Source organism: Salvia splendens, chromosome 16, assembly GCF_004379255.2.
Source record: "Salvia splendens isolate huo1 chromosome 16, SspV2, whole genome shotgun sequence".
NCBI lineage: Eukaryota > Viridiplantae > Streptophyta > Magnoliopsida > Lamiales > Lamiaceae > Salvia > Salvia splendens.
The window spans coordinates 1,254,650-1,282,322 of NC_056047.1; the positions used below are offsets into that span (position 1 = coordinate 1,254,650).

General features: G+C 36.1%; 4 protein-coding genes across 10 annotated transcripts; all 4 read left to right on the top strand.

Moving 5' to 3' along the window:
- The first annotated feature begins 334 nt into the window (after positions 1-334).
- LOC121771651 (transcription initiation factor TFIID subunit 12b-like) lies at positions 335-6,916 on the top strand. 6 transcript variants are annotated; one of them, XR_006044187.1, is made up of 11 exons: positions 336-1,486; positions 2,071-2,289; positions 3,445-3,942; positions 4,199-4,273; positions 4,563-4,658; positions 4,828-4,906; positions 5,230-5,294; positions 5,534-5,569; positions 5,650-5,831; positions 6,228-6,357; positions 6,683-6,916. XR_006044187.1 is itself a non-coding variant. In XM_042168479.1 (11 exons), the coding sequence occupies exons 1-9, from the start codon at positions 464-466 to the stop codon at positions 5,827-5,829; spliced, it is 2,271 nt and encodes a 756-aa protein (XP_042024413.1). In that variant the 5' UTR covers positions 336-463; the 3' UTR covers positions 5,830-5,831; positions 6,313-6,357; positions 6,683-6,916. The 6 variants fall into 6 exon arrangements, 5 of the variants coding, with proteins under 5 accessions (XP_042024418.1, XP_042024413.1, XP_042024414.1 ...); XM_042168479.1 differs by having other exon boundaries at positions 6,313-6,357; XM_042168480.1 differs by having other exon boundaries at positions 337-1,486; positions 3,454-3,942; positions 6,313-6,357.
- Positions 6,917-14,264: 7,348 nt separating this feature from the next.
- Positions 14,265-18,520, top strand: LOC121772711 (AP2-like ethylene-responsive transcription factor AIL1). Of its 2 annotated transcripts, none has more exons than XM_042169907.1 (9): positions 14,265-15,101; positions 15,489-15,942; positions 16,322-16,404; positions 16,549-16,557; positions 16,664-16,752; positions 16,826-16,899; positions 16,970-17,020; positions 17,271-17,347; positions 17,714-18,520. In XM_042169907.1, exons 1-9 carry the CDS (start codon positions 14,945-14,947, stop codon positions 18,259-18,261), a joined length of 1,542 nt encoding a protein of 513 aa, XP_042025841.1. In that variant the 5' UTR covers positions 14,265-14,944; the 3' UTR covers positions 18,262-18,520. The 2 variants fall into 2 exon arrangements, with proteins under 2 accessions (XP_042025841.1, XP_042025842.1); XM_042169908.1 differs by having other exon boundaries at positions 14,268-15,101; positions 17,271-17,338; positions 17,722-17,871.
- A 2,679-nt stretch (positions 18,521-21,199) lies between these two features.
- On the top strand, positions 21,200-23,318 carry LOC121771888 (SNF1-related protein kinase catalytic subunit alpha KIN10-like). The gene is made up of 6 exons (XM_042168782.1): positions 21,200-21,386; positions 22,000-22,367; positions 22,474-22,602; positions 22,681-22,851; positions 22,927-23,022; positions 23,116-23,318. The coding sequence occupies exons 1-6, from the start codon at positions 21,200-21,202 to the stop codon at positions 23,161-23,163; spliced, it is 999 nt and encodes a 332-aa protein (XP_042024716.1). The 3' UTR covers positions 23,164-23,318.
- Positions 23,319-25,137: 1,819 nt separating this feature from the next.
- LOC121770608 lies at positions 25,138-27,328 on the top strand. The gene is made up of 2 exons (XM_042167365.1): positions 25,138-25,910; positions 25,992-27,328. Exons 1-2 carry the CDS (start codon positions 25,165-25,167, stop codon positions 27,205-27,207), a joined length of 1,962 nt encoding a protein of 653 aa, XP_042023299.1. The 5' UTR covers positions 25,138-25,164; the 3' UTR covers positions 27,208-27,328.
- Positions 27,329-27,673: the final 345 nt, after the last annotated feature.

Below are 27,673 nucleotides of genomic sequence, written 5' to 3' on the forward strand. Positions count from 1 at the left end.
TAAAGATTAAGATAAAATTTTAAACATTATGTTATGATTCTACTATTGGAGTTAAATTCTAAATAATAGATTAATTAAATAAACTTAAAGATTGAGACAAAATAAAATAAAATAAAATAAAATAAAATAAAATAAAATAAAATAATTGGCTTATTCGATCTATTATTTCAATTCATGATCGATGAACTGAATTCTTAACACGATTTATAACTCCGGATGTTTAAATTTGTGTTTCTTTTATAATTCAAAAATAATTATCCATAATTTAATAATTTTAGAAAATTAACAAATACTATGAGAATATCTGTATGTATAAAAGGCATAGAGTTGAGTGTATGCTTCCTTTTTTCTTCTGATCGAATTGAACAAAGCGAAGAAAATGCCTTCAACAAAATTCATGAATTAAAGTTCCATTTGATTGCGATCAATCCGGAGAAGCAATTCAGATTGATTCTTGGCGAAGATGGCGGAAAATTCGCCGTCATCGTCTTCCCCACCGAAACCCTTACCAGTGCAGCAGAGCCCCGCCATGATTGAACCTCCTTCTAATTCGCAGCAATTACAGCCGCTGCAATCCCCATCTCCGTCGCTCGACCACCAACAGCAGCAGCAGCAACTGATGCAATCGCAGCAGCAGCAATTGGTACAATCGCAGCAGCAATTGGTACAACAACAGCAGCAGCCGCAGCAGCAGCAATTGCAGCAGCTACAGCAGCAGATAATGCAGCAGCAGGGCAACAACAGCAGCGTCAATGGCGGTAGTGGCGGTAGCAATTTGATAGGAGTTTCGAATTTTCAGGGTATGCAAAGGAATCCTTCGATAGCTAGGCTTAATCAGATGCAGCAAAGTGGTAGTATTAATAGTCAGTTAGGAATGATGAGACAACAGCACCAACAACAGCAGAATTCGTCGGCAATTTACGGTCAGATGAATTTTGGTGGAATGAGCGTGACGCAGCAACAGCAGCAGAGCAGTAGTGTTGGTATCAATGGAGGCAATAGCAGCCAGCAGCAGCAACAGAAGATGGGGCAACAAAGCCAATTGCAGCAACAAATCGGGCAGCCAAGCCAAATGCAGCAGCAAATGGGGCAACAGAGCCAATTGCAACAGCAAATGGGGCAAAACCAGTTGCAGCAGCAGTTAGGGCAGCAAAATCAGTTGCAACAGCAGCTGGGGCAGCAAAACCAGTTGCAGCAGCAGCAGCAGCAAATTGGGCAACAGAATCAGTTACAGCAGATCGGCCAGCAAAGTCAACTGCAGCAGCAAGTCGGGCAACAGAGTCAGTTGCAGCAGCAACTAGGAGGACAGGGCTCGATGCAGCAGCAGCAGCAGCAAATGGGGCAGGGCCAATTGCAGCAATCACAAATGGGGCAGATGGCTGGTGGGAATTTGTCGAGGTCTGCTCTGATGGGGCAGACTGGGCATTTGCCAATGCTATCTGGTCAAGCAGCCCAGTTTAATTTGCAAAATCAGTTTTTGAATTCGGTACGGAGTAAGAGAGATAGTGATTTATGATTTTCTGGAAAGAAATGATCTATTTGTGTGTATGTTGTGAACTTTGATCTCTTGATTGTGTGAAGGTCTATGATTGCATGATTATGTGTTAACATGTTCAAACGGTGATCTGTGCATGTAGCTCTCCCATTTCTTTTCTGTTATGTGGGACCATTTATGTGATCATGATTTGATCTAGTCATGTATATACATTTATCTCTTGGATATATGAATAATTGCTCAATTACATTTTTTTATTTGTGCTTTGGAGTTTTTTTCTTTTGACCAGATATGGAATTGTTGATTTTTATCAACTTACAAGTTTCTAGAGGGGATTTAATATTTGTTTTATGTTTGCCGATGTACAATTTAGGCTTATTCTAGCTGTAGTGTTTCACGAATTGGTTGTGGATAACTGAACTTGGTTTGTGCCCACCAACCATATTTTATTGGTATCAGCATTATTTATGTAAGATCTTGTTAACATAGAGATTTAACCCATTTGAGTACCTTTTCGATTTTCTTTTATGGGATTTTATGATGAGTTTTTGAGCAACCTGGTGTTTTGAGTGCAGCCACGTCAGAAGGCGGGGTTCATGCAAGGGTCTCAGTTCCACCAGGGTAATTCTCCTGGGCAGTCATTGCCAGGAATGCAAGCAATGGGAATGATGGGGTCAATTAATCTGGCTTCTCAACTAAGACCAAATAGCACACTTGCTTACGCCCAGCAGAGAATGACGGCAAGCCAACTAAGGCAGCATCTTTCTCAGCAAAATGCACTTACTACTGGCCAGGTATAAGTTACTAAGTCAATCTTATCTATCCTCGAGGTTTAATGTGTGTGCCTGTCTCGTGTGTAAGAGTTTGATTGACTATTGAGGCAAAATTGATTATGTAATATGTAACCTTGAATTGACATGTAAATTATGCTGAATGTACACATTCTAAAATATAATGGTTATTTATGGAATTTTCACTGCTAGCCCTTAACACTTCCTTTAAAGGGAAAAATGTGTCTGTATTCTTATTGATGTGGTTGAATTGGTATTGGTGTACTTGATAATCTTGATTGTAATCGGAAATGTTGATCTATGGCATACAATTAAAAGGTTTAGCTTCAAAGTTGCCTGATTTTTTTTGTTTTCCAATTTCTTCTATTAATGTTGTTTGTTATGTACTTTGGCATGTAATGTATAAGGCATATCTCCGTTTGACTAGTAAATATTGGTTATGCGAATCTCGAGTGGTTAAGTTTATCGCCTCTGATGTGTTTATAATTGTCTTTTATTTTGTGCCTGATTGTGTTTTCCCGGTTCACTTATTTTGCAAAGAATGATTCACCTCTATTCCTTAATAGATTAACTTAACTGGAAACATTTTGCTACTTTCTTGTGAAGAAATACTCAAGATTTATTTTAGTTTGCCTGCTTGACTAATTGAATACATTAAAATATTCACCTCTCAAAGCAAATATGAAGATTGTCTTTTTTGGTCACATAGATGAGCATAATTAGAAACATTATTTGAATCTATCACCAAATGTTTCATAAATAATTGCTCAAAGATTAGGAATGGATGAGCATAAATATACGGTTTTCCAAAAACATCAGATTTTCAATACTCTTTTAATTTCTTCTCCACAAATCTTCTTTCAAGACACATTTATACATTTCAATTAGTTCTTCATGAAATAAAATATTAATGTCAACGGAAAATTTGATCTACTTTCTATAAATGAGCGCCTGCAATAAATGATATATGCTCTAAATAAGCGTTGCTACCAAGCCTATTTTCGTTTTATGAACTTTTTCTGAGGAATTTAAGGGGTTGTCCTAAATTGATGATGTCAGTCCGTTGAAATAAGTAAATTACAAGTTGAATTTCGCTTGCTCTCTTTATGTCGTTATACTTTTCTTTTATGGTTGGAATTTAATGATTGGATTTCTAAGAAATTGCAGGGGCAGAATATTGCAAGGACGTCATTTATGAACGCGCAAATTGCTGGGCTGGCTCAAAATGGACAACCGGGTATGATGCAGAATGCTATATCTCAACAGCAGTGGTTAAAGCAAATGCCAGCAATATCCTCCCCCAACACTTCTTCATATCGTCTTCAACAACAGCTGCTCATGCAACAACAACAGCAGTTGTCTCAAATAGTACAACAGCAAACGCAGGCCCAGTCACAGATGCATCAGCAGAAACAACAGCAACAGCTGCAGTCGCCAATGCAGCAGCCGCAGCAGCCTCCACAACAGCAGCTTTTCCATCAGCAGCAGTCACCGAGAATCGCTGGACCGGGAGGGCAGAAATTGGTGAGTTTGACTGGATCACAGCCTGATGCCACTGGATCAGGAGCAACTACACCAGGTGGAAGTTCAAGCCATGGCACAGAAGCTGGTAATCAACTTCTTGGGAAGAGAAAGATACAAGATTTAGTGTCACAGGTTTGTGAATTTTCTCTTTTAGTACTCCTTTTGCCCCTCACAAATTATGATTTTCTGATCACAAGACTCAGTTTGGTGTTATATTATTTTGATGATTTGGAATTTCTTCAATCTGTTTGCTACTGATTTATGATTAGATTAGGGCAGGATTTGATACATATCAAACAGTTTCTGCTGACTTTTTTAATTTTTTAAGAGAAATGGGTAACGATTATGTGTGGATTGATTAGTACTTCTGTTTGTTCACTTGTTGCAGTTGGATTTCAATGGGAAACTGGACCCTGAAGTCGAAGAGCTTCTGTTAGAGATTGCTGATAACTTTATTGATTCGGTGAGGCTCACCATAACCTGCAATCTGCATAAGAGTGAATTTTTGCGGTTATTGCATCGTCTTTGCGTGTCTGCAATCTGCTTCGTCTTTGCGTGTCTCAATCTTTGATGATATTGCATTTTGCTTTAATTGTGTGCTTAGTACAGTTGTATCCACGTTGTTTTTTTTTTTTGGTATTGTGCCTGCTTGAATTTCTTTCCTTATTTTCTTTTTTTTTTGCACTGTTGGGCAGTTACCTCGAGATTATCTTGAATCTTGGTTGCACATCTAATGTGAATTTAAGTAGCAGGACTGCAGGAGGTTATACCATGTTAGACAGAGGTTATTTGGAATTGTCAGCTCTGTATCTCGCTATTTCTTTAAGCAGATGCTGCTACTTGAGGATGTAAATCGTTATCACCTTTCAAGCTAATTATTATGCCAGTTGCCGATTTCTTGAAATTCCAATGTATATACGACTATTGATTATATTTTAGTAATATGGATGATTTCTTCTCTTGACCAGTAAATGTGCACTCTCCTTTTTGATGTCTAACATATCTTATACTATGCAGGTTACTACATTTGCATGCACCTTGGCAAAGCATCGCAAATCTTCAACGTTGGAGGCCAAGGATGTCTTGCTGCATTTAGGTTGGTGCTGTTATTTCTCTTCTTCAAGCAGAACATAAATTTTCTCCGTTTAAAAAAAAAAATCAACTATTTTCGGTCCAACTTTACATTATACCTCACACGAGTAAAAGGTGGATCGAACTGTCCTTTTGACTTTTGCATATTTACAACCAAGAGTGGTACCAAATATCGTTCCAATTTAAATGCAAGTCAGGAAACTTATCAAGGATTTACTGTCTATAAACCAAATACCCCATAAAATGTCTATCAGCACAGAATGACCACATTTTTCTCATTTTGTGTTGTGTAGTATATTTTGTACTGACTGAATGAATTATTTGCAGAGAAAAACTGGAAACTGACCATTCCTGGGTATTCGAGCGAGGAGAAAAAACAAAGTACTGAAAATGTAAGAATGGTTCTGTCTTTATAAAGTAGTAGTAGTAGTAGTATTTTCTGATTTTGTATGCATTCTTAGTTATTTTTAATTCAATAGTATATAAAATTCTTTAATTTAGTTGTTATTTGCCACAATGGAATTAGCAACAATCTATTAGTTACACAGAAATGTTTTCCGGTTGTTTGATGAACTTTGCATTAGAAAAATACATATCCTTTATACTGAAACCGACATGAAATTACATGCAGCCCCCTACTGATGCCCACAAAAAGCGTATGGATGTGGTAAGCTCTCTCTGTTTTGCATCTACTTTCTCCCCATTCCTCCCTCAACGAGTCGAGCTAATCAAGAAATTTATCATTAGATTCGTACCTTGACTGAACCCGTACAATCTGAGACAAATAGTGGAGCTAAGCAGATGGTCAGGCAGGGATCAGGAAATCAAGTTGGTCAAAACCATATGATAAGACCTTCTCCAAGCTCTGAGCAGTTAGTTTCGCAGTCTGCTGTGCCCCAAATGCTGCAGCAGAATACTAGATTCTGAAGGTATCTCCCCTCAGATATATAGATGCATGATGTTCTCTTATATATTTGATTACAAGTTGAATTTGTGACCTTCTATGTTTACTGATAATTATTGCTGTTTTATACTTCCCCGCCCCACTCAAAGTTACATATTTCAAAAAAAAGAAAACATCACTCTCTCTCCTACTTAGTCTCTCTTCACTTAACACATTAAACAACACTGCGTAAAATCTTATGCGGAACAAGAAATGTGTCGCTTTGTATGGGATAGAGTGAGTATTTTGTAACAAGTTGAACGCAAAACTTATGCCTTGACTCTTTGGTAGCATATATTGTTTTTGGTTTGCTCTACAGCTTTTTTTTTATTTCTCATCCTCTCTCTTCTCCTCGTCTCTCCTCTCCTTCCAACATGTCTAGCGGTTCATACAAGGAAAAATGGGAAAGTTCTTTTTCGTCTTTGATTTTTTTGATCATCCCTTGTCAATGTTACGTTTTTCTGCAGTGCTCTCTCGCTTCACCACCAGCACTTTTGCAATCTCATGGCTCGGTAAGTTTATTTCTCTGCAAGAGTCTTAAATTGCTGCGACGCCTATGAGATTATGTTCATGATTAGTATAGTACTCCCTCCGTTCCTTGTTAATAAAGGCATTTCTTTTCGGCACGGAGTTTAAGAATAGTGTGTTAAATGTTTGGTGGATAAAGTAAGAGAGATGAAAGAGAATAAAGTAAAAGTGAGAATGACTTTTTACCAAAAATAGAAATGACACAATTAACTTGGAACTTCCCAAAATAGAAAAATGACTCTATTAACATGGAATAGAGGGAGTACTTTTGTAGATGTGCCATATTAACACTGCTTTATCTTGTTGCAGCGGTGGGCTTGCCTTGTGCTTGGTAGCATAACCAAATCAACAAATAGCTTCTTGGAAGATATATCTATCTATCTATCTATATATAGTAATTTAAGTGTTTACCATCTTTTTTCGAAGTTAAATAAAATGGTGAATTTTGCCATGATTCAAGTTTGCTTTGGACACTCGTGAATTTGCAGGATTCTGTTATGTACATATCTTTCCATAGTAATATAGTATGATTGATTTCAGTTAGTAAGAGTGCATTTTTTGGGCCTATTTGTGATCATCATCTTGTGGTTCACTTGAGTGCGTCGAAATCATTCTTGATTATCTTTTCATAAATAAAAAAAAAACTCATCCCTTCAAAACAAAATTCAGTCATAGTTTTAAATATTTTGTGAAAAAGAAAAAAAAGACTCGGCTATTTCAAAGTAGTGATTCATTTTACTATTTTAGTCAGTTTATAATCTATTATTCCGTTTTATTTTTAATAACTATACTATATATTCAATTTAATTATTATGGTAATTATTAAATTCAGTATAATTATTATTATTACAAAAAAATAAAATCTATGTTTGACTTGTAACATATTTAACCTGATTAATCCATTTTAAAGTATAATAAAAATGAGGCACTTTTATTGAAAATTTGGCAATGCCGGTCTCTAGTCAAACCGCATAAAACTGCAGCAAACGCACCGTCGAGTAAAAGTGAAATTAAAAGTTCAAACAATACATTTTCAATACATTTTGGCATTGCAGCTTACGGGTTATGGCTTCGGAGACTCAAAAAGGTTTGTATACCTATAAATATTGTTGTTTTCCTTTTTTTCATTCAAATTCAATCAATCAATCGCTGGTGCAAGCCGCCAATCATGATCATATGCTCTTCAGATATCTATTGATACTTAAATTTCGATATTTTGCAGTAGTTAAATCATGATCAAGGTAATTTACCTCTTAATTTCGTGATATACACTAATAAAAATTTTCCTATATGTTGAGTCTGTGATTCTGAATTGCATATTCAGCTGCTTTAAGTTGTTAGAGATGAGTATTTTAGTGAACTTTAGAGTTCACCTAGTCTAATTATGGATCATTGTTGATATGCGATTCAATTTGGATTCCTGATTAATTACAACTGTTTGAAAATGAGGTGATTCGAAGCATCAAAGGGGTCGATGAAATTGTATTCCCCAATCTCTGATACCTTTAAATTGATGTAATGTGAAGGAAACTCTGAATGTTTATTATGCTTGTGATAGGGCTTCTTAGGGAAAACTGTTTGAATTTTGTTGATTTTGGATATTGATCGCTATATTATGAATTTTGCAATCCAGATTGGTGGAGATGAGAAGTTCATAAAAGTGATCGATTTTCTTCGCCGTCAACTTCACAGGGAGACATTAGTAAGTTACTTTATAGGTGTAAATGTTGGTTTTTAGCCATTTGGATAAGATAAAATTGTTTTGTTTTTTTTATGGTTTGAGTCACTGTTATTCATTTCATTTTCTTCCTTAACATATTTGTGTACTTCACAATAACTGGTTAGTATTGTTGTGTGCTTAGCTTCTAATATCACTCATTCATCATGTTATTGGATAACACAGTCAATAACATTAAACCTGATTACATGACAAGATACAATCATTTGATTGAAGTGATTTTTTCAATGGCTTAATGGGCGTTTCGTAAGTCAGGCTGAAATAACGTTTATATTTAATTTTTTAATGAATATGGCATGAATAATAACTTTGTTTGTGTTAGCCATTTTATATTATCCCCTTTTCATAATGTCACTAAGTTTCATATTTTTCTCTTAGTTTGTGTATCTCAACAGCGCCTTCTCACCAAATCCTGATGAGCTAGTCACGGACCTATATAATGTAAGTTGCAGTTGCTGTGTGCTTTAATGTTTGTTTTTCCTGTGTTTAGGCTGATGAACTTTTCATTAATTACAGAAAATTCTAATAGCTCTATTTTTCTGTCCAAGATTTAGCTTACTCTGTTATTGTTGCTCAGATTCAATCCTTTTAAGTCATTAAAACGCAACGATTTTCTCTAATTAGAGGTATGCTAGGAGACTTGATCTAACCATATAAGCTATCTACATTGATGGCTGTATCTCATGTTTGCTTGAAATAATTTTTAACTACTGTTAAACTACTTGCTTTATGCTCAAATTCTTTGAAACTGAGTTATTTTGTCGTTTAGAACTTTAAAATTAACCTCTCCCAGATAATGGATGGAATTGTTCATTGAGTCATCGTATGTTTCAATTTCTTTGCTTGAAATGTAGAACGCTTCATCATGGTATTTAGCCGTGTGTTTTTGCATCACAGAACTTCGGTTTTGATAGTAAATTGGTGGTGAATTATGCGTGCTCCATGGCATGGGGATGACTACTACCAAGATCACATTACTGTATATAAGGTATGTGTGCTGTTTAGGACTTGGAGATTGCTATTCAATTCCCGTTGGTGCAAGCTTTCGCTGTAGTTCGTGTTGCATTCAGAGGACTTGCTATGGGGATTTTGAATCTCTTTCTTTTGGCTTCTTTGCATCTTCTCTATTAGCATTACCTGCAGATGGATCTTCTACAAAATTGAGTTCACAACTATCTTTAAGCACCGAGCATATCACAGTTTACAAAATTGTATTCAAATCTATCCCTAAATACCATTTTCTTCAATAACCCGAATTGAAATCGGTAAGCTCTATATTGTATTCAAAACTATCCCTAAACACCGTGCAATATAACTGTTTTTTTCGTACATAGAGTGAGACGGAGGGAGTAATATAGTTTCTGATTCTTTTGAGAGACGGATGGAGTAATATAGTTTCAGATTCTTTTCACTAAAAAAACTCAATCAAATGTGTATCCTTCAAAAATATGATATGTACTCCTGATGCAATAAATAGTCCAATTTTTACCTCCACATTTTCTTTCACAATCGACCAATGTGCCAATTTTTTTTGTGAAATTAAATGTATACTTTTAGCCTAGTAGTCAACCATTTCTTTTGTAGAGTGTGTGTGTGAGAGAAAGCTGCTTCCACCATTCTACTTTTTTAGAACTCTTTTCTCTATGATTTGACAAATGTATGTTCTGTTCTTGAACTTTGTTGCAAGTAGAAAAATACAAGGGCAATTGAGTCTTAACCAACAAGGAAAATTTTAGCTAGAATACACCCAATCAACGCCTATTCCAGCCACCAGTAATAAGATTCCACGTGTCACACCTATATTCTTTTGCTATAATAAACACATATACTACCATCTTCAAATAAATGAAACATACTATACTCGACATGCGTTATTAACTTCTAATTTTTTTTATATAGTAAAAGACATTTTATGCTAGTCAGAGTACAATTGCATATTCATGTGGATCAAATAATGAGACTTTATTGTTAACTAATATATAAAATTTCGTATATTCTATAATTTTAACATTATTTTGGAAGTTCTATCTTAATATTGTTGTTTCTCATTGTATTATTATACTATAATTATGCTTCAATCAAATTAAAAAGTCCAATTGTTTAACAGTAATTTATTTCAATTATTTATCGTCATTTGAGCTTTGTACTATGTAAGTTAAGCTTAATAGTATATTATCCATATAAAAATGATAAACTAATAGAGTTAACATAATAAAGAGAAGGAAAAAACGATAGCTCATGGGGTTAAGGCCATCCACTACGATGTCTCTATACCGTTCCTTAAACCGTCCCTTAACTACTATTTGACCACTATTTGAGGGCTCCACTGTACTTTATTCCTCCATCCCTTAACTAAGGGACGGAACCTGCAACGCTCCGTCCCTTAACTAAGGGACGGAAACCGTTCCTTATTTCGTCCCTTAATTACTATTCATTCAATTTCATTTTTTATTTTTTTTTCCAACCCAATTCAATTAAAACAAACACACTTCATTTAAATTAAAATAACATTGCAGCATAAAATAAAAATACAACTTAATTTTTTTTAAAAAAACATAATTAAAATCTTAAAAAAATAAAAATGACATAATTTAAAATACAATTTTATATGGACATCCTTGAATGTTTTATGTTTCACTTTCGATGTGAGACAAAATCATTCTTGGTTGTTTCTCTTTTCTCTATAAAAGAAGAACAACCAAGAATGATTTTATCTCACATTGAAAGTGAAACATAAAACATTCAAGGTTGTCTCTATAAAAGAGAAGCAACCAAGAATGACTTTGTCCCACATCGAAAGTGAAACATAAAACATTTAAGGTTGTCTCTATAAAAGAGATTCAACCAAGAATGACTTTGTCCCACATCGAAAGTGAAACATAAAACATTCAAGGTTGTCTCTATAAAATAGAAGTAACCAAGAATGACTTTGTCCCACATCGAAAGTGAAACGTAAAACATTCAAGGTTGTCTCTATAAAAGAGAAGAAACCAAGAATGACATTGTCCCACATTGAAAGTTGAACATAAAACATTCAAGGTTGTCTCTATAAAAGAGAAGCAACCATGAATTATTTTGTCCCACATCGAAAGTGGAACATAAAACATTCAAAGTTGTCTCTATAAAAGAGAAGCAACCATGAATTATTTTGTCCCACATCGAAAGTGGAACAAAAAACATTCAAAGTTGTCTCTATAAAAGAGAAGCAACCAAGAATGACTTTGTCCCACATCGAAAGTGGAACATAAAACATTCAAGGTTGTCTCTATAAAAGAGAAGCAACCAAGAATGAGTTTCATAAATTCGCAAGCTCATCAAATATATGTGGGCTATTACGAATTTCTTGTATTTATTTATTTGTAAAAATTGTTTTTAAATACAAAATCAATTTTTATAAATAAAAAGTATTTTTTTTAAATTTGATTTTTTTAAGAAAAAATTGATTTATTGCGTCAGCACGTGACGACGCCCACTCGCGGGCCGGCGAGTGGGCATCACGCACGACGCCGGGTCGCGCCACGTCGCCTAGGCGCGTGGCGAGATGGCCCGTCGCTTGTCTCGGCTACATGGGGCGCGGGATGGGACGGGTCGGGATGGGTCGCGGGACGCCGGCGCGACCCGTAGTCACTAATGAGATATACCTCTAATTATAAAAATTACATGTTCCAAGTCCCAATAATTATTTATTGCCCAACAAATATATGATGTTCAAAATTACATGTTGAACACAATACAATTTGAACTGAAACTGCTGAACCCACGTCACTAATGAGATATACCTCTAATTATAAAAATATATTGAATAGAATTTAAATAAAATTGTGAGACTGATAGGGACCTCGAGTCGCCCTGCTCTTTGCCAGGCAGCTCAATCACTCCATCAAGCCCATTCCATCAAGACTCACGCGAAGAGCCACAACCATAAGACCATCCACTACGCTGTCTATATACTGTCCCTTAAATCGTCCCTTAACTACTATTTGACCACTATTTGAGGGTTCCACTGTCCTTTTTTCCTCCTTCCCTTAACTAAGGGACGGAACCTGCAACGCTCCGTCCCTTAACCGTCCCTTAATTACTATTCATTCAATTTCATTTTTTATTTTTTTTACAACCCAATTAAATTTAAACAAACACAATTCATTAAAATTAAAACAACATTACAACTTAAACTTAAAAAAAAAAAGAAAAAGAGACATAATTAAAATTCTAAAAAAATAAAAATGACATAATTTAATCTTCTCCGCCAAAGTTTTCCCAAATGTGCTCAATTAGATCCTCTTGGAGTTGGGTGTGGGCGCTAGAGTCGCGTGTCCTTGCCCGAATAGCCAACCGTTCTTGTATAGACGGATGCGCTCCACTTCGCGGCGGACTACTTGCGGTTGAGCTTCCGGGGGATTCGGGGTCGAACCAATTTCCCGCATCGGGTCCTTCGTCTCGGACAATCATATTGTGCAAGATTGTGCACGTATACATGATGTCGACCATGCTCTCCATGAACCACGAACGAGCCGGGGCTTTGATGATGTCGAAGCGCGCTTGGAGAACCCCGAACGCCCTCTCCACATCCTTGCGAGCAGCCTCCTGCTTTTGCGCAAAAAGAGTCTGCTTTGGGTTCGCAGGCCTGTTGCACGTCTTCACGAAGGTCGGCCACTTTGGGTAGATGCCGTCGGCGAGATAGTACCCCATTTTATATAGCCGGTTGTTGGCGACGAAGTTGATGGCCGGCGCTTTACCATCCAAAACTTCGGTAAAGAGATCGGACTGGTGGAGCACGTTTACGTCGTTGTTCGAGCCAGGGACTCCGAAGTACGCGTGCCAGATCCAAAGCTGGTAGTCGGCAACGGCCTCGAGTACATTACCGTTTGAAAACTAATTTTTTTATTAAAATTCGATTTTTTTTAAAAAATCGATTTTTTTTTTAAAATGAATTATTGCGTCATCCGTGTCGACGCCCACTCGCGGGCCAGCGAGTGGGCGTCACGCATGCATCGGGGGCGCGCCATGTCGCCCGGGCGCGTGACGGGCAGGCGCGTCCCTTGTCTCGCGGATACGGGCTACGGGATGGGCTATGGGACGGGACGAACGTTGCAACGCGTCCCGCGGCGGAACCGTCCCTCCGGGATGGAACGCGAGCCGTGCGCGGGACGCGTAGTGAATGCTCTGAGATCGACTTCGATACAAGATCGTGAAGTCTGCCAAATACAAAGATCTCATTTAAGTAATAAAGATCCTTTTAGATAGGAATATATCTTTAGATATTTGGTATATCTTGAGAGACAATTAATCGCATAGGGTTAATGCTTATAAATATGAGTTGTGTTTAGACTTTGATATTCATTGAGAAATACTCCCTCTGTCAAATGAAACGTTTTCCTTTTTAGGTTTTCCCAATAAAAATGAAATGTTTCGTAAAATAGAAACAACAGTATCTCTACTTTTTCTTCTCTCTTACTTTACTCTCTCTTCAGTAACTCACAAAACAACACTGCATAAAATCATGTGCCGAAAACCAAATGTTGCATATTTATTGGGACGGAGGGAGTATGAAATAAACTTCTATTCTCATTCTTGTTCCAAAAACCCTAGTACTTTAACTAGGAAATTATCTATTTAGCTCCGTTCAATCTTCATGTGCTCTACAAACCTCTTGATAGGAACTTAACCCCTGTCAGAAACGATGTCACGGTGTATCTCAGAAGTTGAAAAAAAAAGAGAAACTAGGAGCATCCACTATAGGCGGCCTTCCCCAATAGCCCCGCCCCCTTTTTTTTATCCACAGCCCCAATTTTTTGTCCACAGCCCTATTTTTTGTTTCCGCCACTATAGGCGGACACTTCCAATAGCCCCGAAATTTTATAACCAATTTTCATTTTAATTTTTTCATTTTGTTTTTAAATCAGCGGAATTTTATAACCAATTTTTATTTTAATTTTTTCATTTTTAGAGAGTGAAAGTGTAGATAGTGAATGAATGGAGAGTGTGTGAAAATAGTGAAAATGGATGGTGGAGGGGTGGTATTTATAGGAGAAATTTTCGAAAAAAAAAATAATTTCTCGGGGGGCTAAGGTGCGCCGGCCGTCGCCCCACTATAGACCGGCGCGCCTATCCCCCACCGCCCCGTCCTCGCCCCCTTCCCGCCGGTACCTCGTCCGCCCACTCTGAATCATTCGCCCCGGGGCAGACGTTCCAGCCACTATAGATCGCCCCCTCGTCGATCCCTCCAAGCCGTCCGCCCTTTCACCTATAGTAGATGCTCTTACGCTAAAAATATAAAAATAAAAAGTTGATGGATAATTGACAACACAGGTCAGTCTAATTATTCAAATCGGTGCATTGCATTAAAAATATCATTAAAATATCGACGTAAATATAGCTGCGATTTCGGACCAATAGAATGATTGGAATCAAAACAACTCGAGTCCAAGAAAAGGCACATGCACCCGCGACCCATCTGATCGTGTCCCTCCTCTTAACCACAAAAACCTGCAAAAACCTCAGAGAGAGGAACGAAAAACGAGGTTTCATGTTTCAGAATTGCTCGGAACAGGAGAGAGAAACAAGAGAGATGTAGCCGAGGCCGATGATATTATTCAATAAAATTACATAAACAATTCAATAAAGAAATAATAAAAAAACACTTCCTTTTTGCATGAGGTGTATGGGTTGTGTTCTAGATGACATATTCACAAATCATCCCCTAAATATCTAGTGTGTGTATCCGTTCTCTCCTTCAGCTTTGAAGTTTGAGCTTTTCTCCAACCCCACAAACAAACGTAGTTTGAGAAAGCAAGGAATTTGAGAGAAAAACAAAAACTCTTTATTCAAATAGTATGAGTAATTGGTTGGGGTTTTCCCTCACGCCCCACCTCAGGGTTGGCGGCGGAGATAGCGGCGCCGAAGCGGCGGCGGAGGACAACAATGGCGGCGGCGGTGGAAGCGGTTGCTTGCCTCCTCATATTCCAGCTATGCCTTTGCGCTCTGAGAATTGTATACATTTGTCACCTTTCTCTTCAATTTCAAGATTGCATTTTTAAGTTTCCTTATTTTTAATTTTCTTAGTATTTAAAAACAAATAATTCTTGGGCTATTTGTATGTTGGAGATTGGTTGTATGTCACCTTTCTCAGATGTCAAGATTGCATTTTTAAGCTCCATTTTGTATTACTATTGGAAATTGGATTTTATTTCACATTTCTCAAATTTCAAGACTGCATTTTAAGCTTTCATATAGTATTTCTTGATTTTTGAAAATCGTACTTTTTCTACAAAAATACTTGGGATATTTGTAGATTGGAGAAAGCTTCAAGATTGCAATTTTATGATACATATATATCTTGATTTTTTTATCTTTTAAAATTGTTTTGGCTATTTTTAGATTGGAGATATGACAATGAGATGAATGGATCAAACCCAAATGAAGAAGAAGTCCCAAAATTCGAAGATTTCTTGGGCGGTTGCTACTCAAATTCACCTCAAAATGAACCAGGGGAGATCAACATGAACATGCCGCCAAATTTCGATGATCAGAAGAGGGAAGAAGGCTTCAACAACCCGCCTCTGTTTTACCCGCCGTATCAGTACGGCGGCGGCGGCGGCGGCGGCGGTGGAGGGCTCAAGACATGGCTGGAGAAGCCGGCGGCGGAGGGCGGCGATCTTCAGGCTCTTTCTCTGACCGTGCATCCGAGCTCTCAGGTGGTGGCGCCGCTGCAAGCGGTGGCGGAGGGGAAGAAACGGGCGGTGGCGAAGTCCGGGGCGGCGAAGGAGGCCGTGCCGAGAAAATCGATTGATACCTTTGGGCAGAGAACTTCTCAGTATCGCGGCGTTACTAGGTAGAGATTTTATCTGATTTTATTCAAAATTTAGAAGAAATAATTTGATCTTTAATCAGTTTTTAAACTTTTCTGAGTTAATTTTTTGAATTTTTTTTATCTAATTTTAAACTTAGACTTGATCTTTAATCAATATATTCATTTTTTGGGGGTTAATTATTGTTATTTAGTAATTTATGGAGAAAGATAAATGTGTTGTAGGAAAAGATCAACTGGCAGAACAAAATTAGAAACAAAATTGGATCTTTAATCAGTTTATTTTTGTATTGTTAGAATTTTTAACTAATTTCAAAGAATGATTTGATCTCTAATCAATTTATTAATTTTTGGGGTTAATTGTTTTTATTTAGTTATTTATGGAACAAAAAATGTGTTTTAGGCATCGATGGACGGGTAGATATGAAGCTCATTTGTGGGACAATAGTTGTAGAAAGGAAGGGCAGACAAGAAAAGGAAGGCAAGGTGAACAAAATTTGATCTTTTTAAAAAAATTTATGCCTATGAATATGTATTTCACTTTCACAATGTTGTACTAGCATTCTTGGTTTTGATTTGGACTAACTCTGGTTTTGTTCTATTTCCGGTTTCATTTCCGCGAAAAAATAGTGTACCTTGGTAAGATCATGCTGTCTCTGCAATTGAATTTAGCATTAGAGTATTTTTGTGTGCTTGTGGAAATGTTCGTGTTTGTGTTTGTGACGTTTTTCGTGTTTTTACATAGGGGGGTATGATAAAGAAGAGAGAGCTGCTAGGGCTTATGATCTTGCTGCCTTGAAATATTGGGGACCAACCACTCACATAAATTTCCCAGTATGTGTAGTTTCTCCTTACGTTTTGTTTGTGTTTTATGATTGTTCGTGTAACAAAATCATACGCGAATCAGCTAAGCGACTATGAGAGGGAGCTCGAGGACATGAAGAGCATGACTAGGCAAGAATTTGTAGCCCATTTGAGAAGGTTTGATGCATTTCCATGACATGGTTTTCACGTTTTCGGGTTCGATTTTGATTTCTTGTCTATTTTGCAGGAAGAGCAGCGGATTCTCGAGAGGGGCATCGATGTACAGGGGAGTAACAAGGTGGTTTGCAAAAATTTCTGATATTTTTTGTTGCAATGATCCTATGTAACAATCAAGAATAAAAACAAGAACAAGAACAATCATTCATGTGCATTGTTGAGTTACAATAGACAATAGTACTATAATTGAATAATTCAAAATTCAATAAATTTAGTAGTAGTATGGAATTTAAGACACACCACCAGAGTGGTCTTTGTCTGTTTCTTGCATACATCAATTTGGTTTGGTGTAATCTTATTATGGTTTGCAGGCATCATCAACATGGGAGATGGCAAGCCAGAATTGGAAGAGTTGCCGGCAATAAGGACTTGTACCTTGGTACTTTTAGTAAGTGTGCTGTTATTTTCTGTAGCTTCCAGTGCTTGTACCTCACAAGTCACAAGTCCACATTGAAAAATAAACGCTCTCTCATCTCATAAGTCATACACTTGCTTTATTTAGGACCTGTCTCATAAATGCTAGAATCTTTGAACAATGCTCCTTAGTTTGCATCCCTAGGTCACAAATGATGCCTATTTGTTACGATCGTCGACTGTCTAAATACGATAATACATCTCGTGTTTCACGTAGGGCTTGAATTCGCACTTTAGAACCGACTAAAATATGATATTATATTACATCTCGTGTTTCACCTATGGTTACGATTTACGAAAAAAAAAATGAGTTGCAAACTAAATTTTGAATTCTACTTAGGCACGCAGGAGGAAGCTGCGGAAGCCTATGACATTGCCGCGATCAAGTTTAGAGGGACGAGCGCGGTCACAAATTTCGATATAAGTAGATATGATGTGAAGAGGATCTGCTTGAGCTCGACCCTGATAGCGGGCGACCTTGCCAAGCGGTCCCCGAAACACCCGGGGCTTGTGGGCGTTGAAGACTACAACTCTTGCGCTTCGTCGGCTTCGCCTCAGGCTCCATTGTTGATAACCAATGGCGAGGAGAGAGGCGAAGCTGAGGAGCTTGCTGACATGATGTGGAATGCCAACCCGGACGACAATCGGGCCACCAAGGATGACGCGCAACCAGGCCAGGGACAGGGGAGTGGGGAATCTCCGGGCCCACACATGAGCCCGCCCCGGATGGACCAGGTGATCGGAGATGGGGGTGGGTATTCGCGGGGGTATTTCTTGGAGGGACAGAAGTACGTGGACGTGGGGTGCGATCTCGGTGGTTCGGGCCGGGCCGAGCCCGATGTTGGACTGGTGCATGAGGCTCCTACATTTGCTTTGTGGAGTGAGTGAATGGTATTCAGACAAGGCCTAGATCATGATAGGGGGTTGGGTGTTAGGATTTTGTCAACTTTTGTAGGAAAATACACAACTTATTGTGGCTCAAGTGATGTAGATGGGAAAAAAGGGAAGATGATTTTGCAATGGATGATGTCTTTTTTTGTGCAAGTTGAGAAATGAAATCAAGTTTTTGTTGGTTATTGAGAGGCCAATAGTAGGGCTAGTGTATATTTAAATTGGAATAGCTACTTTTTCTTGATAGTGTACATGTGTTCACACAATCTATCATATTTTAAGATTTGAAAATTGTACCTATGATTTAATTAGTATCTTCAATTGTAAGATTCATAACTATGTGAGCACTTGCAGGTCTATATATCAACCTTTTAAACTTAAATAATTATTTGAATAAATTATGAAATTTTAATTTGCTTGCAATCATCCTCACAACATTTTATAAATTAGTAGTATAGTATTTTGGAATTTGAATTTAATAATTATATATTAGACTATCTTTCACGTGCCTAAATCAATAATACCAAGAACATGAAATTTTTTGTGTTGTGAATATGTGTATCTATATAATCCAATGAGTATATATAGATGTGTGTGTTTGTGAAAGAGAGAGAAAAGGAGAGGGCAGTCTTAAAATGTGTGCCGACTGGTCATAAAACTCAACCCCATTCCAACAGAAGGCCATCATTTTTTTTTTGTCGACTTTGACAATTATTAATGAACATAAGACGATTGATTACGCTCTCACAATAATTGTTTCTCGTTTCTGAAGTACTACTATTAATAAAGTTTTTCTAAAAATACAAAATTAGCTTGAGGAATATCAAAAGTATTTTAAGGTGTAATATTATTGTAGTACTATAAATTTGATAGTTCGGCATTATTTTTAAATAAAATTACAAAATAAGACATTAAGTTAGGAAATAATATACACATTAAAATAACACAATTTCCCACAAGGTAAATAATATCTAACAATTGGGGATCCTTCTATAATCTTTTATGATATTGTGGTGTGATTTGTTTCCTTGTCTAACAGTATCTAATAATATCTAACAATTGGGGATCCTTCTATAATTTTTTATGATATTGTGGTGTGATTTGTTTCCTTGTCTAACAGTACCTTCTATTTACAAAATAGACTGAACTATAAAAATGGTCCATGAATTATGAGTTTATCTCGCTTATAGTAACTGGACTTTAAAAATATCGCCAGACAACCCTGGACTAAGGGTTTATCTCGAAATTGGTCATTTTGCTATTTTTTTATACGAAAATACCCTTTTGAGGGTTTGGACAATCTGGTCTTTTTACACTTTTAACATTTTAAATCTGATATTATTTCAGAATTATCATTCTTCTTCCATTTTGTCATCCTTCACTTTGTTTCTTTATTTCAATATTAGATTTAATTTTATTTTAAATTTAGATTTTCAAATATCAATAAAATTTTATTAATTATTAAAATTATTAAATAATAAAAAGTAATAGTTTTAATCAATATTTGATAGTGTCTAATATTTAATCAATAAGGTATGCCGATGCCAACTTAGTTTTAATCAATATTTAATAGTTTTAATCATAAATAGATCATATAACACGATTATTCTGAAATAAATATGCATCTAATGTAAGACTAATATAATTTTTATTTATTTATTTGAAAATAATCAAAATTAACTAGAAAATTTAAACAAAATACTCCTATATAAAATTTGTAGTCAACTTCATACTATATAATCACAAGCAATTATAACAACCGAACGAAGGCTAACTAGAATAACTGTTATTTTTCCATCATTATTAATATTATTTTTCTATACTTCTTCTATTCAACTGAATATTATATTAAATAAAAAAAGTAATAGTTTTAATCAACATTTATAGTGTCCATGAATTAATAATTTTAATTAATAAAAATTTATTGATATTTAAAATCAAAATTTAAAATTTAATTTTATAAAATTAAATCTAATATTAAAATAAAGAAACAAAGTGAAGGATGACAAAAGGGAAGAAGAATGATAATTTTGAAATAATATCAGATTTAATACATCACTGAAATAATATCAAATTTAAAATGTTCAATGAATATAAATAAACAAACTGAAAATCCAGTACGCGACATTTATTTCAAGGAGTTCAAAATTAGAAAAGATTTAACAGGAGTATTAATATATAAGTGAATGTGAAGTTTATTTATCGTTTATAGTAGTAAAATAAAATCGAATGGAGAGAGAATTAAACTCTATGAAAGTAATGGATGGGAGTAGGATTTGTTGGGCTTGAGAGTAAAGATGGATACGAGCCCACAATCTTCTTTTATATTGTGAAGACCAATTTCAAAACCTCAAATGCCAAAATAAAATTTTAAATAAATGGGCTGACAAGATGTAGCTCATGTTCTATGCGTATTAATTTATATATGAATTATAATATAAATAAGGAATGATATATTTTGTTTTATTAAAATTGGAATCTTGTGTAATAGCTGATACCTATATTATTAACTAAAGTAGGAAATAAGAAATCAAAAAAAAATATTAGACAAGATCATCGGTACAATCAACCATAATTAACAAACGTCAAAATTAATTAAGCTCAAAAAATAAGATTTTAGGTTGACGAGTGGAACGCTATAGCCTATAAATTTAATTTCCTTTTGAAAATAAAGGTGATTGAAAAAAATTGTGACTACCGCCTAACCATATTTCCATCATTACGATTTATTTCTTTTATTATTATTTAATTTGATTTCATATTATTTCATATTTCCATCATTGCGATTTATTTCTTTTATTACATAGTATTTTATTTCCTTGGTTATAGTATGTCACTCATTACAAATATGTCTGTGACATGATTACTAATTTGCTCAAACTCTCTCTATTTTCAAATCAAATCAAATCTCGTGAATTTTGTGTTTCTGATATATATGGAGGTTTTCAATCCACTTGGGAGGAACTACAGAGTTGGGAAGGTGATTGGGCGTGGCACCTTTGCAAAGGTCAGAATTGCGCAACATGTTTTGACGGGAAATTATGTAGCTGTTAAAGTAATTAATCTTCGGGAGATGCAACAAAAGGGTAACTTCGTCAATCGTCAGCAAGCTGAAGAAAAGGGTAAAAACATTTAGATTGCACTTGTTTTATTAATGCTAAAATGTACCCTTCGTTAGCAATTGCCAATTTTCCAATGCTTGTTGCATGAGAATGTCATATATTTCAAAGATCATGAATTGATAACACATTTATACCCTTTGTTTTTATTTAGATTCTTAATAATGATTTTCTCAGTTCAAAAATTATGAATTTATAAAATATGTGTCAGTGGCGAAGCCACGTATGTATGGGCGGGGCCCATGAATTTGATAGTTTAGTACAATATATATTTCACAGAAAGCTCTGCTTTTTTATATTTTTATTATAGATTTAATACATTTGTTTATTATTTTGTGTATTGAATTTTATCTATGATGAGAAATAACAAGTGAAATTAAGTATAATATTTATGACTTAGTAAGTGGAAAAGGACATAAATATTTCTTCCTTTTTATCCATCTTTCTCTCGTAGCTCCTTAGGTCAGAGCTACTTATCAATAATTTGGGCCCGCTAGTATAAAAATTTAGGTTTTGCCACTGATATACACACCCTTTGTTTTTTTTAGATTTCTAATAAATTAGAAAGAAAAAAGTGTTTCTTTTTTGTTTCTAAGAGTGAGTGAGTTATATGCAGTGAGACAAGAAATACAATTAGGGAAATTGTGTGTGCATCAACATGTGGTGCGCGTCTATGAGTTTATAGACACACCAACAGATATATATATGATCATGGAGTACATGGTGCAAGGTGAGCTCTTCGATCACATTAGTCGAAAAGGGAGGTTGCCAGAAGACGAGGCTAGACAATATTTCCAGCAGATTATTGCAGGAGTGGAGCATTGCCATAGTAAAAATGTCGTTCATCGCGACCTTAAGTTGGAGAATTTGCTTTTAGATGGACAAGGCAACGTGAAAATTGCTGATTTTGGATTAAGCAACATTATGAGGGATGGCAATTTACTAAGAACAACTTGTGGAAGCACAAACTATATTGCACCTGAGGTTGCTTTTACTAATTCTTTTAAATATATTTGTATTTATTTAGGTTAGGGATTAGGGTTAGGGTTATGGTTAGGGTTAGGGCTAATTAAGTTAAGTTAAATGGCAGATTCTTTCTGGGAAGCATTATGGTCATGAAGTGGATATTTGGAGTTGTGGTGCTATTTTGTATTCTCTTCTTTGTGGGACTCTTGCTTTTCATGATCAAAATATTTGCACACTATGCAACAAAATAACGGTATATATTTATGTACTAAATTATGCTTTCAATTGAGATGTATCATTATATACCTAGCTAACTTATGATCAATTTTAGACTGCAACGTACGCTCGTCCGACCCATGTGTCTGCAGGAGCTCGTGATTTGATTGAAAGGATCCTGGTGGTGGACCCTTCGAGGAGGATAACCATTGATGGTATACGACACCATCCTTGGTTCCAACCTAATCTTCCTCCCTATTTAGCTCTCAATGCACCTCAACCTACGGTAACAAATTAATTAACCGTTTTGTTTACCACAAGTTTCAAAAAAAATTAATATGCAATTTGATTATCGTTGCAGCTGCAGCTTGATTATGAAATCATTGAGAAAGTTGTTGGGTTAGGGTTTACGAAGGGCTTCATTATGCTTTCACTGCATACCAACGTACAAAATAATGTATGTAAACTAACAACTCTCTAATCGAAATTATTTTAGTTTTAATGAAAAATTCTTACAATACTGTTAATGATGGCCTCAACTATGGTGCAGGCTGCCGTTGCGTACTATATACTATTGGACAACCGGGTCCGGGCCTAATGCAACTTCTTGATGCGGCTTGGGTTCATCACTATGTTTATTTACTTGTCGCAAATAGCTTCTAATTAACATCCATTTAGATAGATATTTGTTAGGATTTTATTTTGTGTTGGAAATACCAAAAATCGTTATCTATTAAACATGTTTTGTTTTAATGCGTACGTTTTTAATTTTTCTCTATAATCTCAATGCTTGTTTAATGCGTACTTATGCTATGAAAGTATTGGGTGTTGATTTTTGAATATAGATACTCCAAGCTGTTTGGGTTTGATTGAGAGTTTCATAAAAAACGATTCATTTTGAGTAAATATATACATGCATCCAATACTATCACCAGCTTGGATTTGGCCCATGGTGGTGTACCTTTGCACAAATACAGTATTCATTGTAGGTGTGTAGGATAATATTACAAAAGTTTGATAGTGTTTAAATATTTTCCTGCAGATTAAATTAATATGAGGGCATTTGCAATGGAGTGGCGCCGCCTTGCAAGCTCTATTGCTATTTATTTAGCAATTTTTTGTCTTGTAAGTCTATATTTGGACACTCTTATAGAAAAAATTGCCCAAATATGACTACTTCCTCTGTCCGCGAATAGGAGTCTTGTTTTGCCATTTTGGTCCGTCTGCGAATAAGAATCCTGGTTCATTATTTCTATAAATGGTAAAAGGTCTCACATTCCACCAACTCATTCTACTCACATATCATTTAAAATTAATATATACAAGTGGAGTCCATATTTCACTAACTTTTTTCCACCCACTTTTTTTAGCATTTCTTAAAACTCGTGATGAAAAGAAATGAGACTCATATTCACGGACGGAGGGAGTATATACTAAAAATGAAGACAAAGGACACCAATTTTTTTGGTTATGAGACAATTGAGAAAATTATCCAAAGTTATGAATATGAAATAATTGACTAGTATTTTATAAAGTTAGTAATATTTAAATATGATTAATTTTTGCCTCTATTAGTAGTACTCTGTACAACATATAATTTATTAGTACTATAAAATATAAGCAATAATGACTTTCAATAGCAATAAGATATGCAAAAGATCAGTGAGCTGAATCCAAAAGCAAAAGCAAAAGAGAAATTCAAGTCGTGAGAAAAGCAAAAGATAAATTAAAGAGAAAAGGGAAAGAAAAGGAGAAAGAGAAAACAAAAGACAAATACAAACTTTTAGGAAAGCAAAAGACAAAGAGATAAAAGGAGATTATGTTATTGAATTAATTAGTCGCGAAGTTTTGTACTACTATGATTCTTCTATTCCATTTAGCAAAGATTAAACGTTATTTAATGTTATTTACTACTCTAATTAATTGTCTTTTGATATATTAAACTACTTAATAGCCTTTAATATTATAATTTTACTCTCCATGACTCTATTCAATCCTAACCACTAAATTAGAATATTTACTTGATCAACACAAAATTCTCTGTCGCGCTTTACAATTGGATTGATATAATTGATAATTTGATACTCCTTCCATCCATCCATGAAAAGTGATCTATTTTCTTTTTAGTCCATCACTGAAAAAATACATGAATTTTCTAATTTGTAAACTTCTCTCACTTTAATGACGTGAGATTCATTATCCACTAATAATATTTAAAAAAAATTGTCTTTCTATCTCTCTTTTACTTTTTCAATTATTATTAAAACTCATGCAGAACTAAATGTTCATACTCTTTGGGGACGGAGTGAGTAGAAATTTTACTCGCCAAGTCTTACTTACTGATACTGTCATAGTATTCCTCTTTTTCAACAAAAAAGAAGATTGAGTGATTACATGAAAAAGACAAAGACAAAATGCCAAAGAAAGAGGGAGAGATTCTTTGAGTGATGTGATAGTTGAGTGATAGAATATTCTTTGCTGTGGTCGGAAGTTTTGTTTGATTTTAAATGTTGGCTATAAAAGGTTTTTAGAGATGGGATACTTAGCATGTCATATTATTTCCAAAACTAGTTACTACTACAAACAAAACACATAATTAATGAGTGCGATAGAAAAAAAGATAGAGATGGAGGATGAGGAGAAGGAGATGATTGATCATTGGAGCCACAAGCATCCACTTACTCTGGTGGATACCACTGGAAGCGATAGATGTTATGGTTGTGAACGTTCATTTAGTAGCGGAGAGCAAGCTTATGGGTGCAGCATCCCGGGATGCGAGTATTCGGAGCTATTACACGAAGAATGTTCAGCGATGGCGAGAGAGATACGACATCCATTGCACACTCAACACATACTCAGCCAACGCCACAGTCAAGAATTATTTAGGTGTCTTATCTGCGAAGGTATTATTTATAGCATTGGTTACAAATGTACAAGCTCGGGATGTGGATACCAGGTGCACCTTATGTGCGCGCACGACAAGGGCGTGGTCGATGCAAATCACCCCGAACATGAATTGAAGCTGTGGAGGAGAAGATGTTCCTTCAAGTGTGACGCTTGCGGCATCACAAGCAGGGGAAGCTCCTACACATGTATCAAGGGTGATTGCCAATATTGGATCCATGTGAGATGTGCTTCATTGCCTCAAACTCTCAAAAGGGAAGACCATCATCACTCTCTGTCTCTCTCTTCATACATCCCACCTGAATATATCAAATATAATTACAAGTGTGATGTGTGCAGCAAAGCTTTGCTGCTCAAATATTGGATATATCATTGTCAAATATGTAGGTTTATTGTCCACATCAAATGTGCCTTCAACAAGCCGCCGCCTCCCCTCACTGAGTATGATTTATTTTTACATCATTCATGTCATTACTTTGTAGTAAGTACTCCTAAATTATTATTGTTTTACTATTATGCAAGTGCATCCATCGGGAAAGACATAGTCCGTCTTCCAATGAATGAGGTGGCCGTGGAACTAGTTACACCGTTTGTGATGAGACAAAGAGGAGGAGAAGTAGGAACATTGATACCACCCTTCCTCATCCCTGCTACTGCTGTTTTTGATGAAGAGGATGAGTTGGTGAATATGAAATATAAGTTCCTTCATCACCAACATCACCTCACTTTAGTCTCATCCACATCTCAACACCCTCAAATCCTAGGAGAAGAAGAAGACGAGGAGAACTATGGAGTGAGATGGGAATTGATATGCGATGGGTGCATCACTCCTATATCATCATCATCATCATCATCATACTACTATATGAGTTGCAGTGAATGCAAATACAATCTTCACTTGGCTTGCTTTCACTTGCCGCCTCAACTCTACTCACTTCCACTCCACCAACACGATGATCACCAGCTTGTTCTCCAATCTTGTGACAAACATCAACCTTGGAACTACGAAACTTGCAGTGTGTGTGAGTATCCTATGAATGGGCTGTTTTACAGTTGTACAGCGTGCGACTTCGAAGTCGATATCAAGTGTGCTTGTATGCCGGATACCATACATCACGCAGCTCACCCGCGACATCTCCTCAAGCATGTGACCCAGTCGGATCTAGGCAGAGATATCAACCGATGGAGCTTGTCGTGTGCAGCTACGTGTGGCCAACACGTAGTCAATTATGATTGTTACAGGTGCTGCAACAGCTCATGCGATTTCATTGTGCATGTCAGATGCGCTGTGCTGCTGGCATCAGTCAGCAGCCGTAGATGGGACGAGCAACACCCGCTGCTGTTAACGTACGACGCCACTGTCAATCGTCCTGGCGATTTCTACTGCGATCAATGCGAAACACAAATGAATCCCAGGAGTTGGATGTATCACTGCCGCCCCTGCGATGTATCCTTCCATCCACGATGCTTTATAACTACATCCGGAGAGTATAGAAACATCAAGATGGGTCAGGAATATGATGTGAATGAAGAAACCCATCCACACCCTCTCACCTTTCAACTTCTCACCACAAAACGCCGCTGCAACATTTGTCATATTAATAATTATGAACTTCAAGGATTTTACTGTGCATTATGCAACTTCTTCATTTGTTACAATTTCTGCGGGAAAGGCATGATCGCAAAAGGGGACTTGAAGGCAGTTGATTTAGGGAAATTATCTGTTTTAGATCATTAGTTCGTTCATTACATTGTGCTGTGTTATGTTTAATTCACTTAAAGTACTACTATTTGTTTTACATTAAATATGAATGTGAAGGATTTTACTATGTACAAATTATCTATTATGATTGTTACAGGTGCAGCAACAGCTCTTGTGATTTCATTGTTTAACTCAATAATTGAAACTGTATTGTTTCTTTCATAGTTGCAATTCATTACTCCCTCTGTCAGTGAATAGGAGTCTCGTTTTTTCATTTTGGTCCGTCCGCGAATAGAAGTCTCGGTTCATAATTACTATAACTCGCTCCACTCACATATTATTTAAAACTAATATATACAAGTGGACCCCTATTCCACTAATATTCTTCCCCCCACTTTTCTTAACATTTCTTAAAACTCATGCAACATAAGAATGGGACACCTATTCACACACGGAGGGAGTAACTTTCATAAGAAAAAGCATGAATAGTTGTCGGTATAAA

Bases quoted from the DNA above. Each gene is read 5' to 3' on its own strand.
- LOC121770608 (XM_042167365.1), top strand. From the start codon at position 25,165: ATGAGTGCGATAGAAAAAAAGATAGAGATGGAGGATGAGGAGAAGGAG. The intron at 25,911-25,991 runs GTATGATTTATT...CTATTATGCAAG, and splicing joins CCGCCGCCTCCCCTCACTGA to TGCATCCATCGGGAAAGACA.
- LOC121772711 (XM_042169907.1), top strand. From the start codon at position 14,945: ATGAGTAATTGGTTGGGGTTTTCCCTCACGCCCCACCTCAGGGTTGGC. The intron at 16,753-16,825 runs GTATGTGTAGTT...TACGCGAATCAG, and splicing joins CCACTCACATAAATTTCCCA to CTAAGCGACTATGAGAGGGA. The intron at 17,021-17,270 runs GTGGTTTGCAAA...TATGGTTTGCAG, and splicing joins ATGTACAGGGGAGTAACAAG to GCATCATCAACATGGGAGAT.
- LOC121771888 (XM_042168782.1), top strand. From the start codon at position 21,200: ATGGAGGTTTTCAATCCACTTGGGAGGAACTACAGAGTTGGGAAGGTG. The intron at 21,387-21,999 runs GTAAAAACATTT...AGTTATATGCAG, and splicing joins TCAGCAAGCTGAAGAAAAGG to TGAGACAAGAAATACAATTA. The intron at 22,368-22,473 runs GTTGCTTTTACT...GTTAAATGGCAG, and splicing joins CAAACTATATTGCACCTGAG to ATTCTTTCTGGGAAGCATTA.
- LOC121771651 (XM_042168479.1), top strand. From the start codon at position 464: ATGGCGGAAAATTCGCCGTCATCGTCTTCCCCACCGAAACCCTTACCA. The intron at 1,487-2,070 runs GTACGGAGTAAG...TTTTGAGTGCAG, and splicing joins AAAATCAGTTTTTGAATTCG to CCACGTCAGAAGGCGGGGTT. The intron at 5,570-5,649 runs GTAAGCTCTCTC...ATTTATCATTAG, and splicing joins ACAAAAAGCGTATGGATGTG to ATTCGTACCTTGACTGAACC.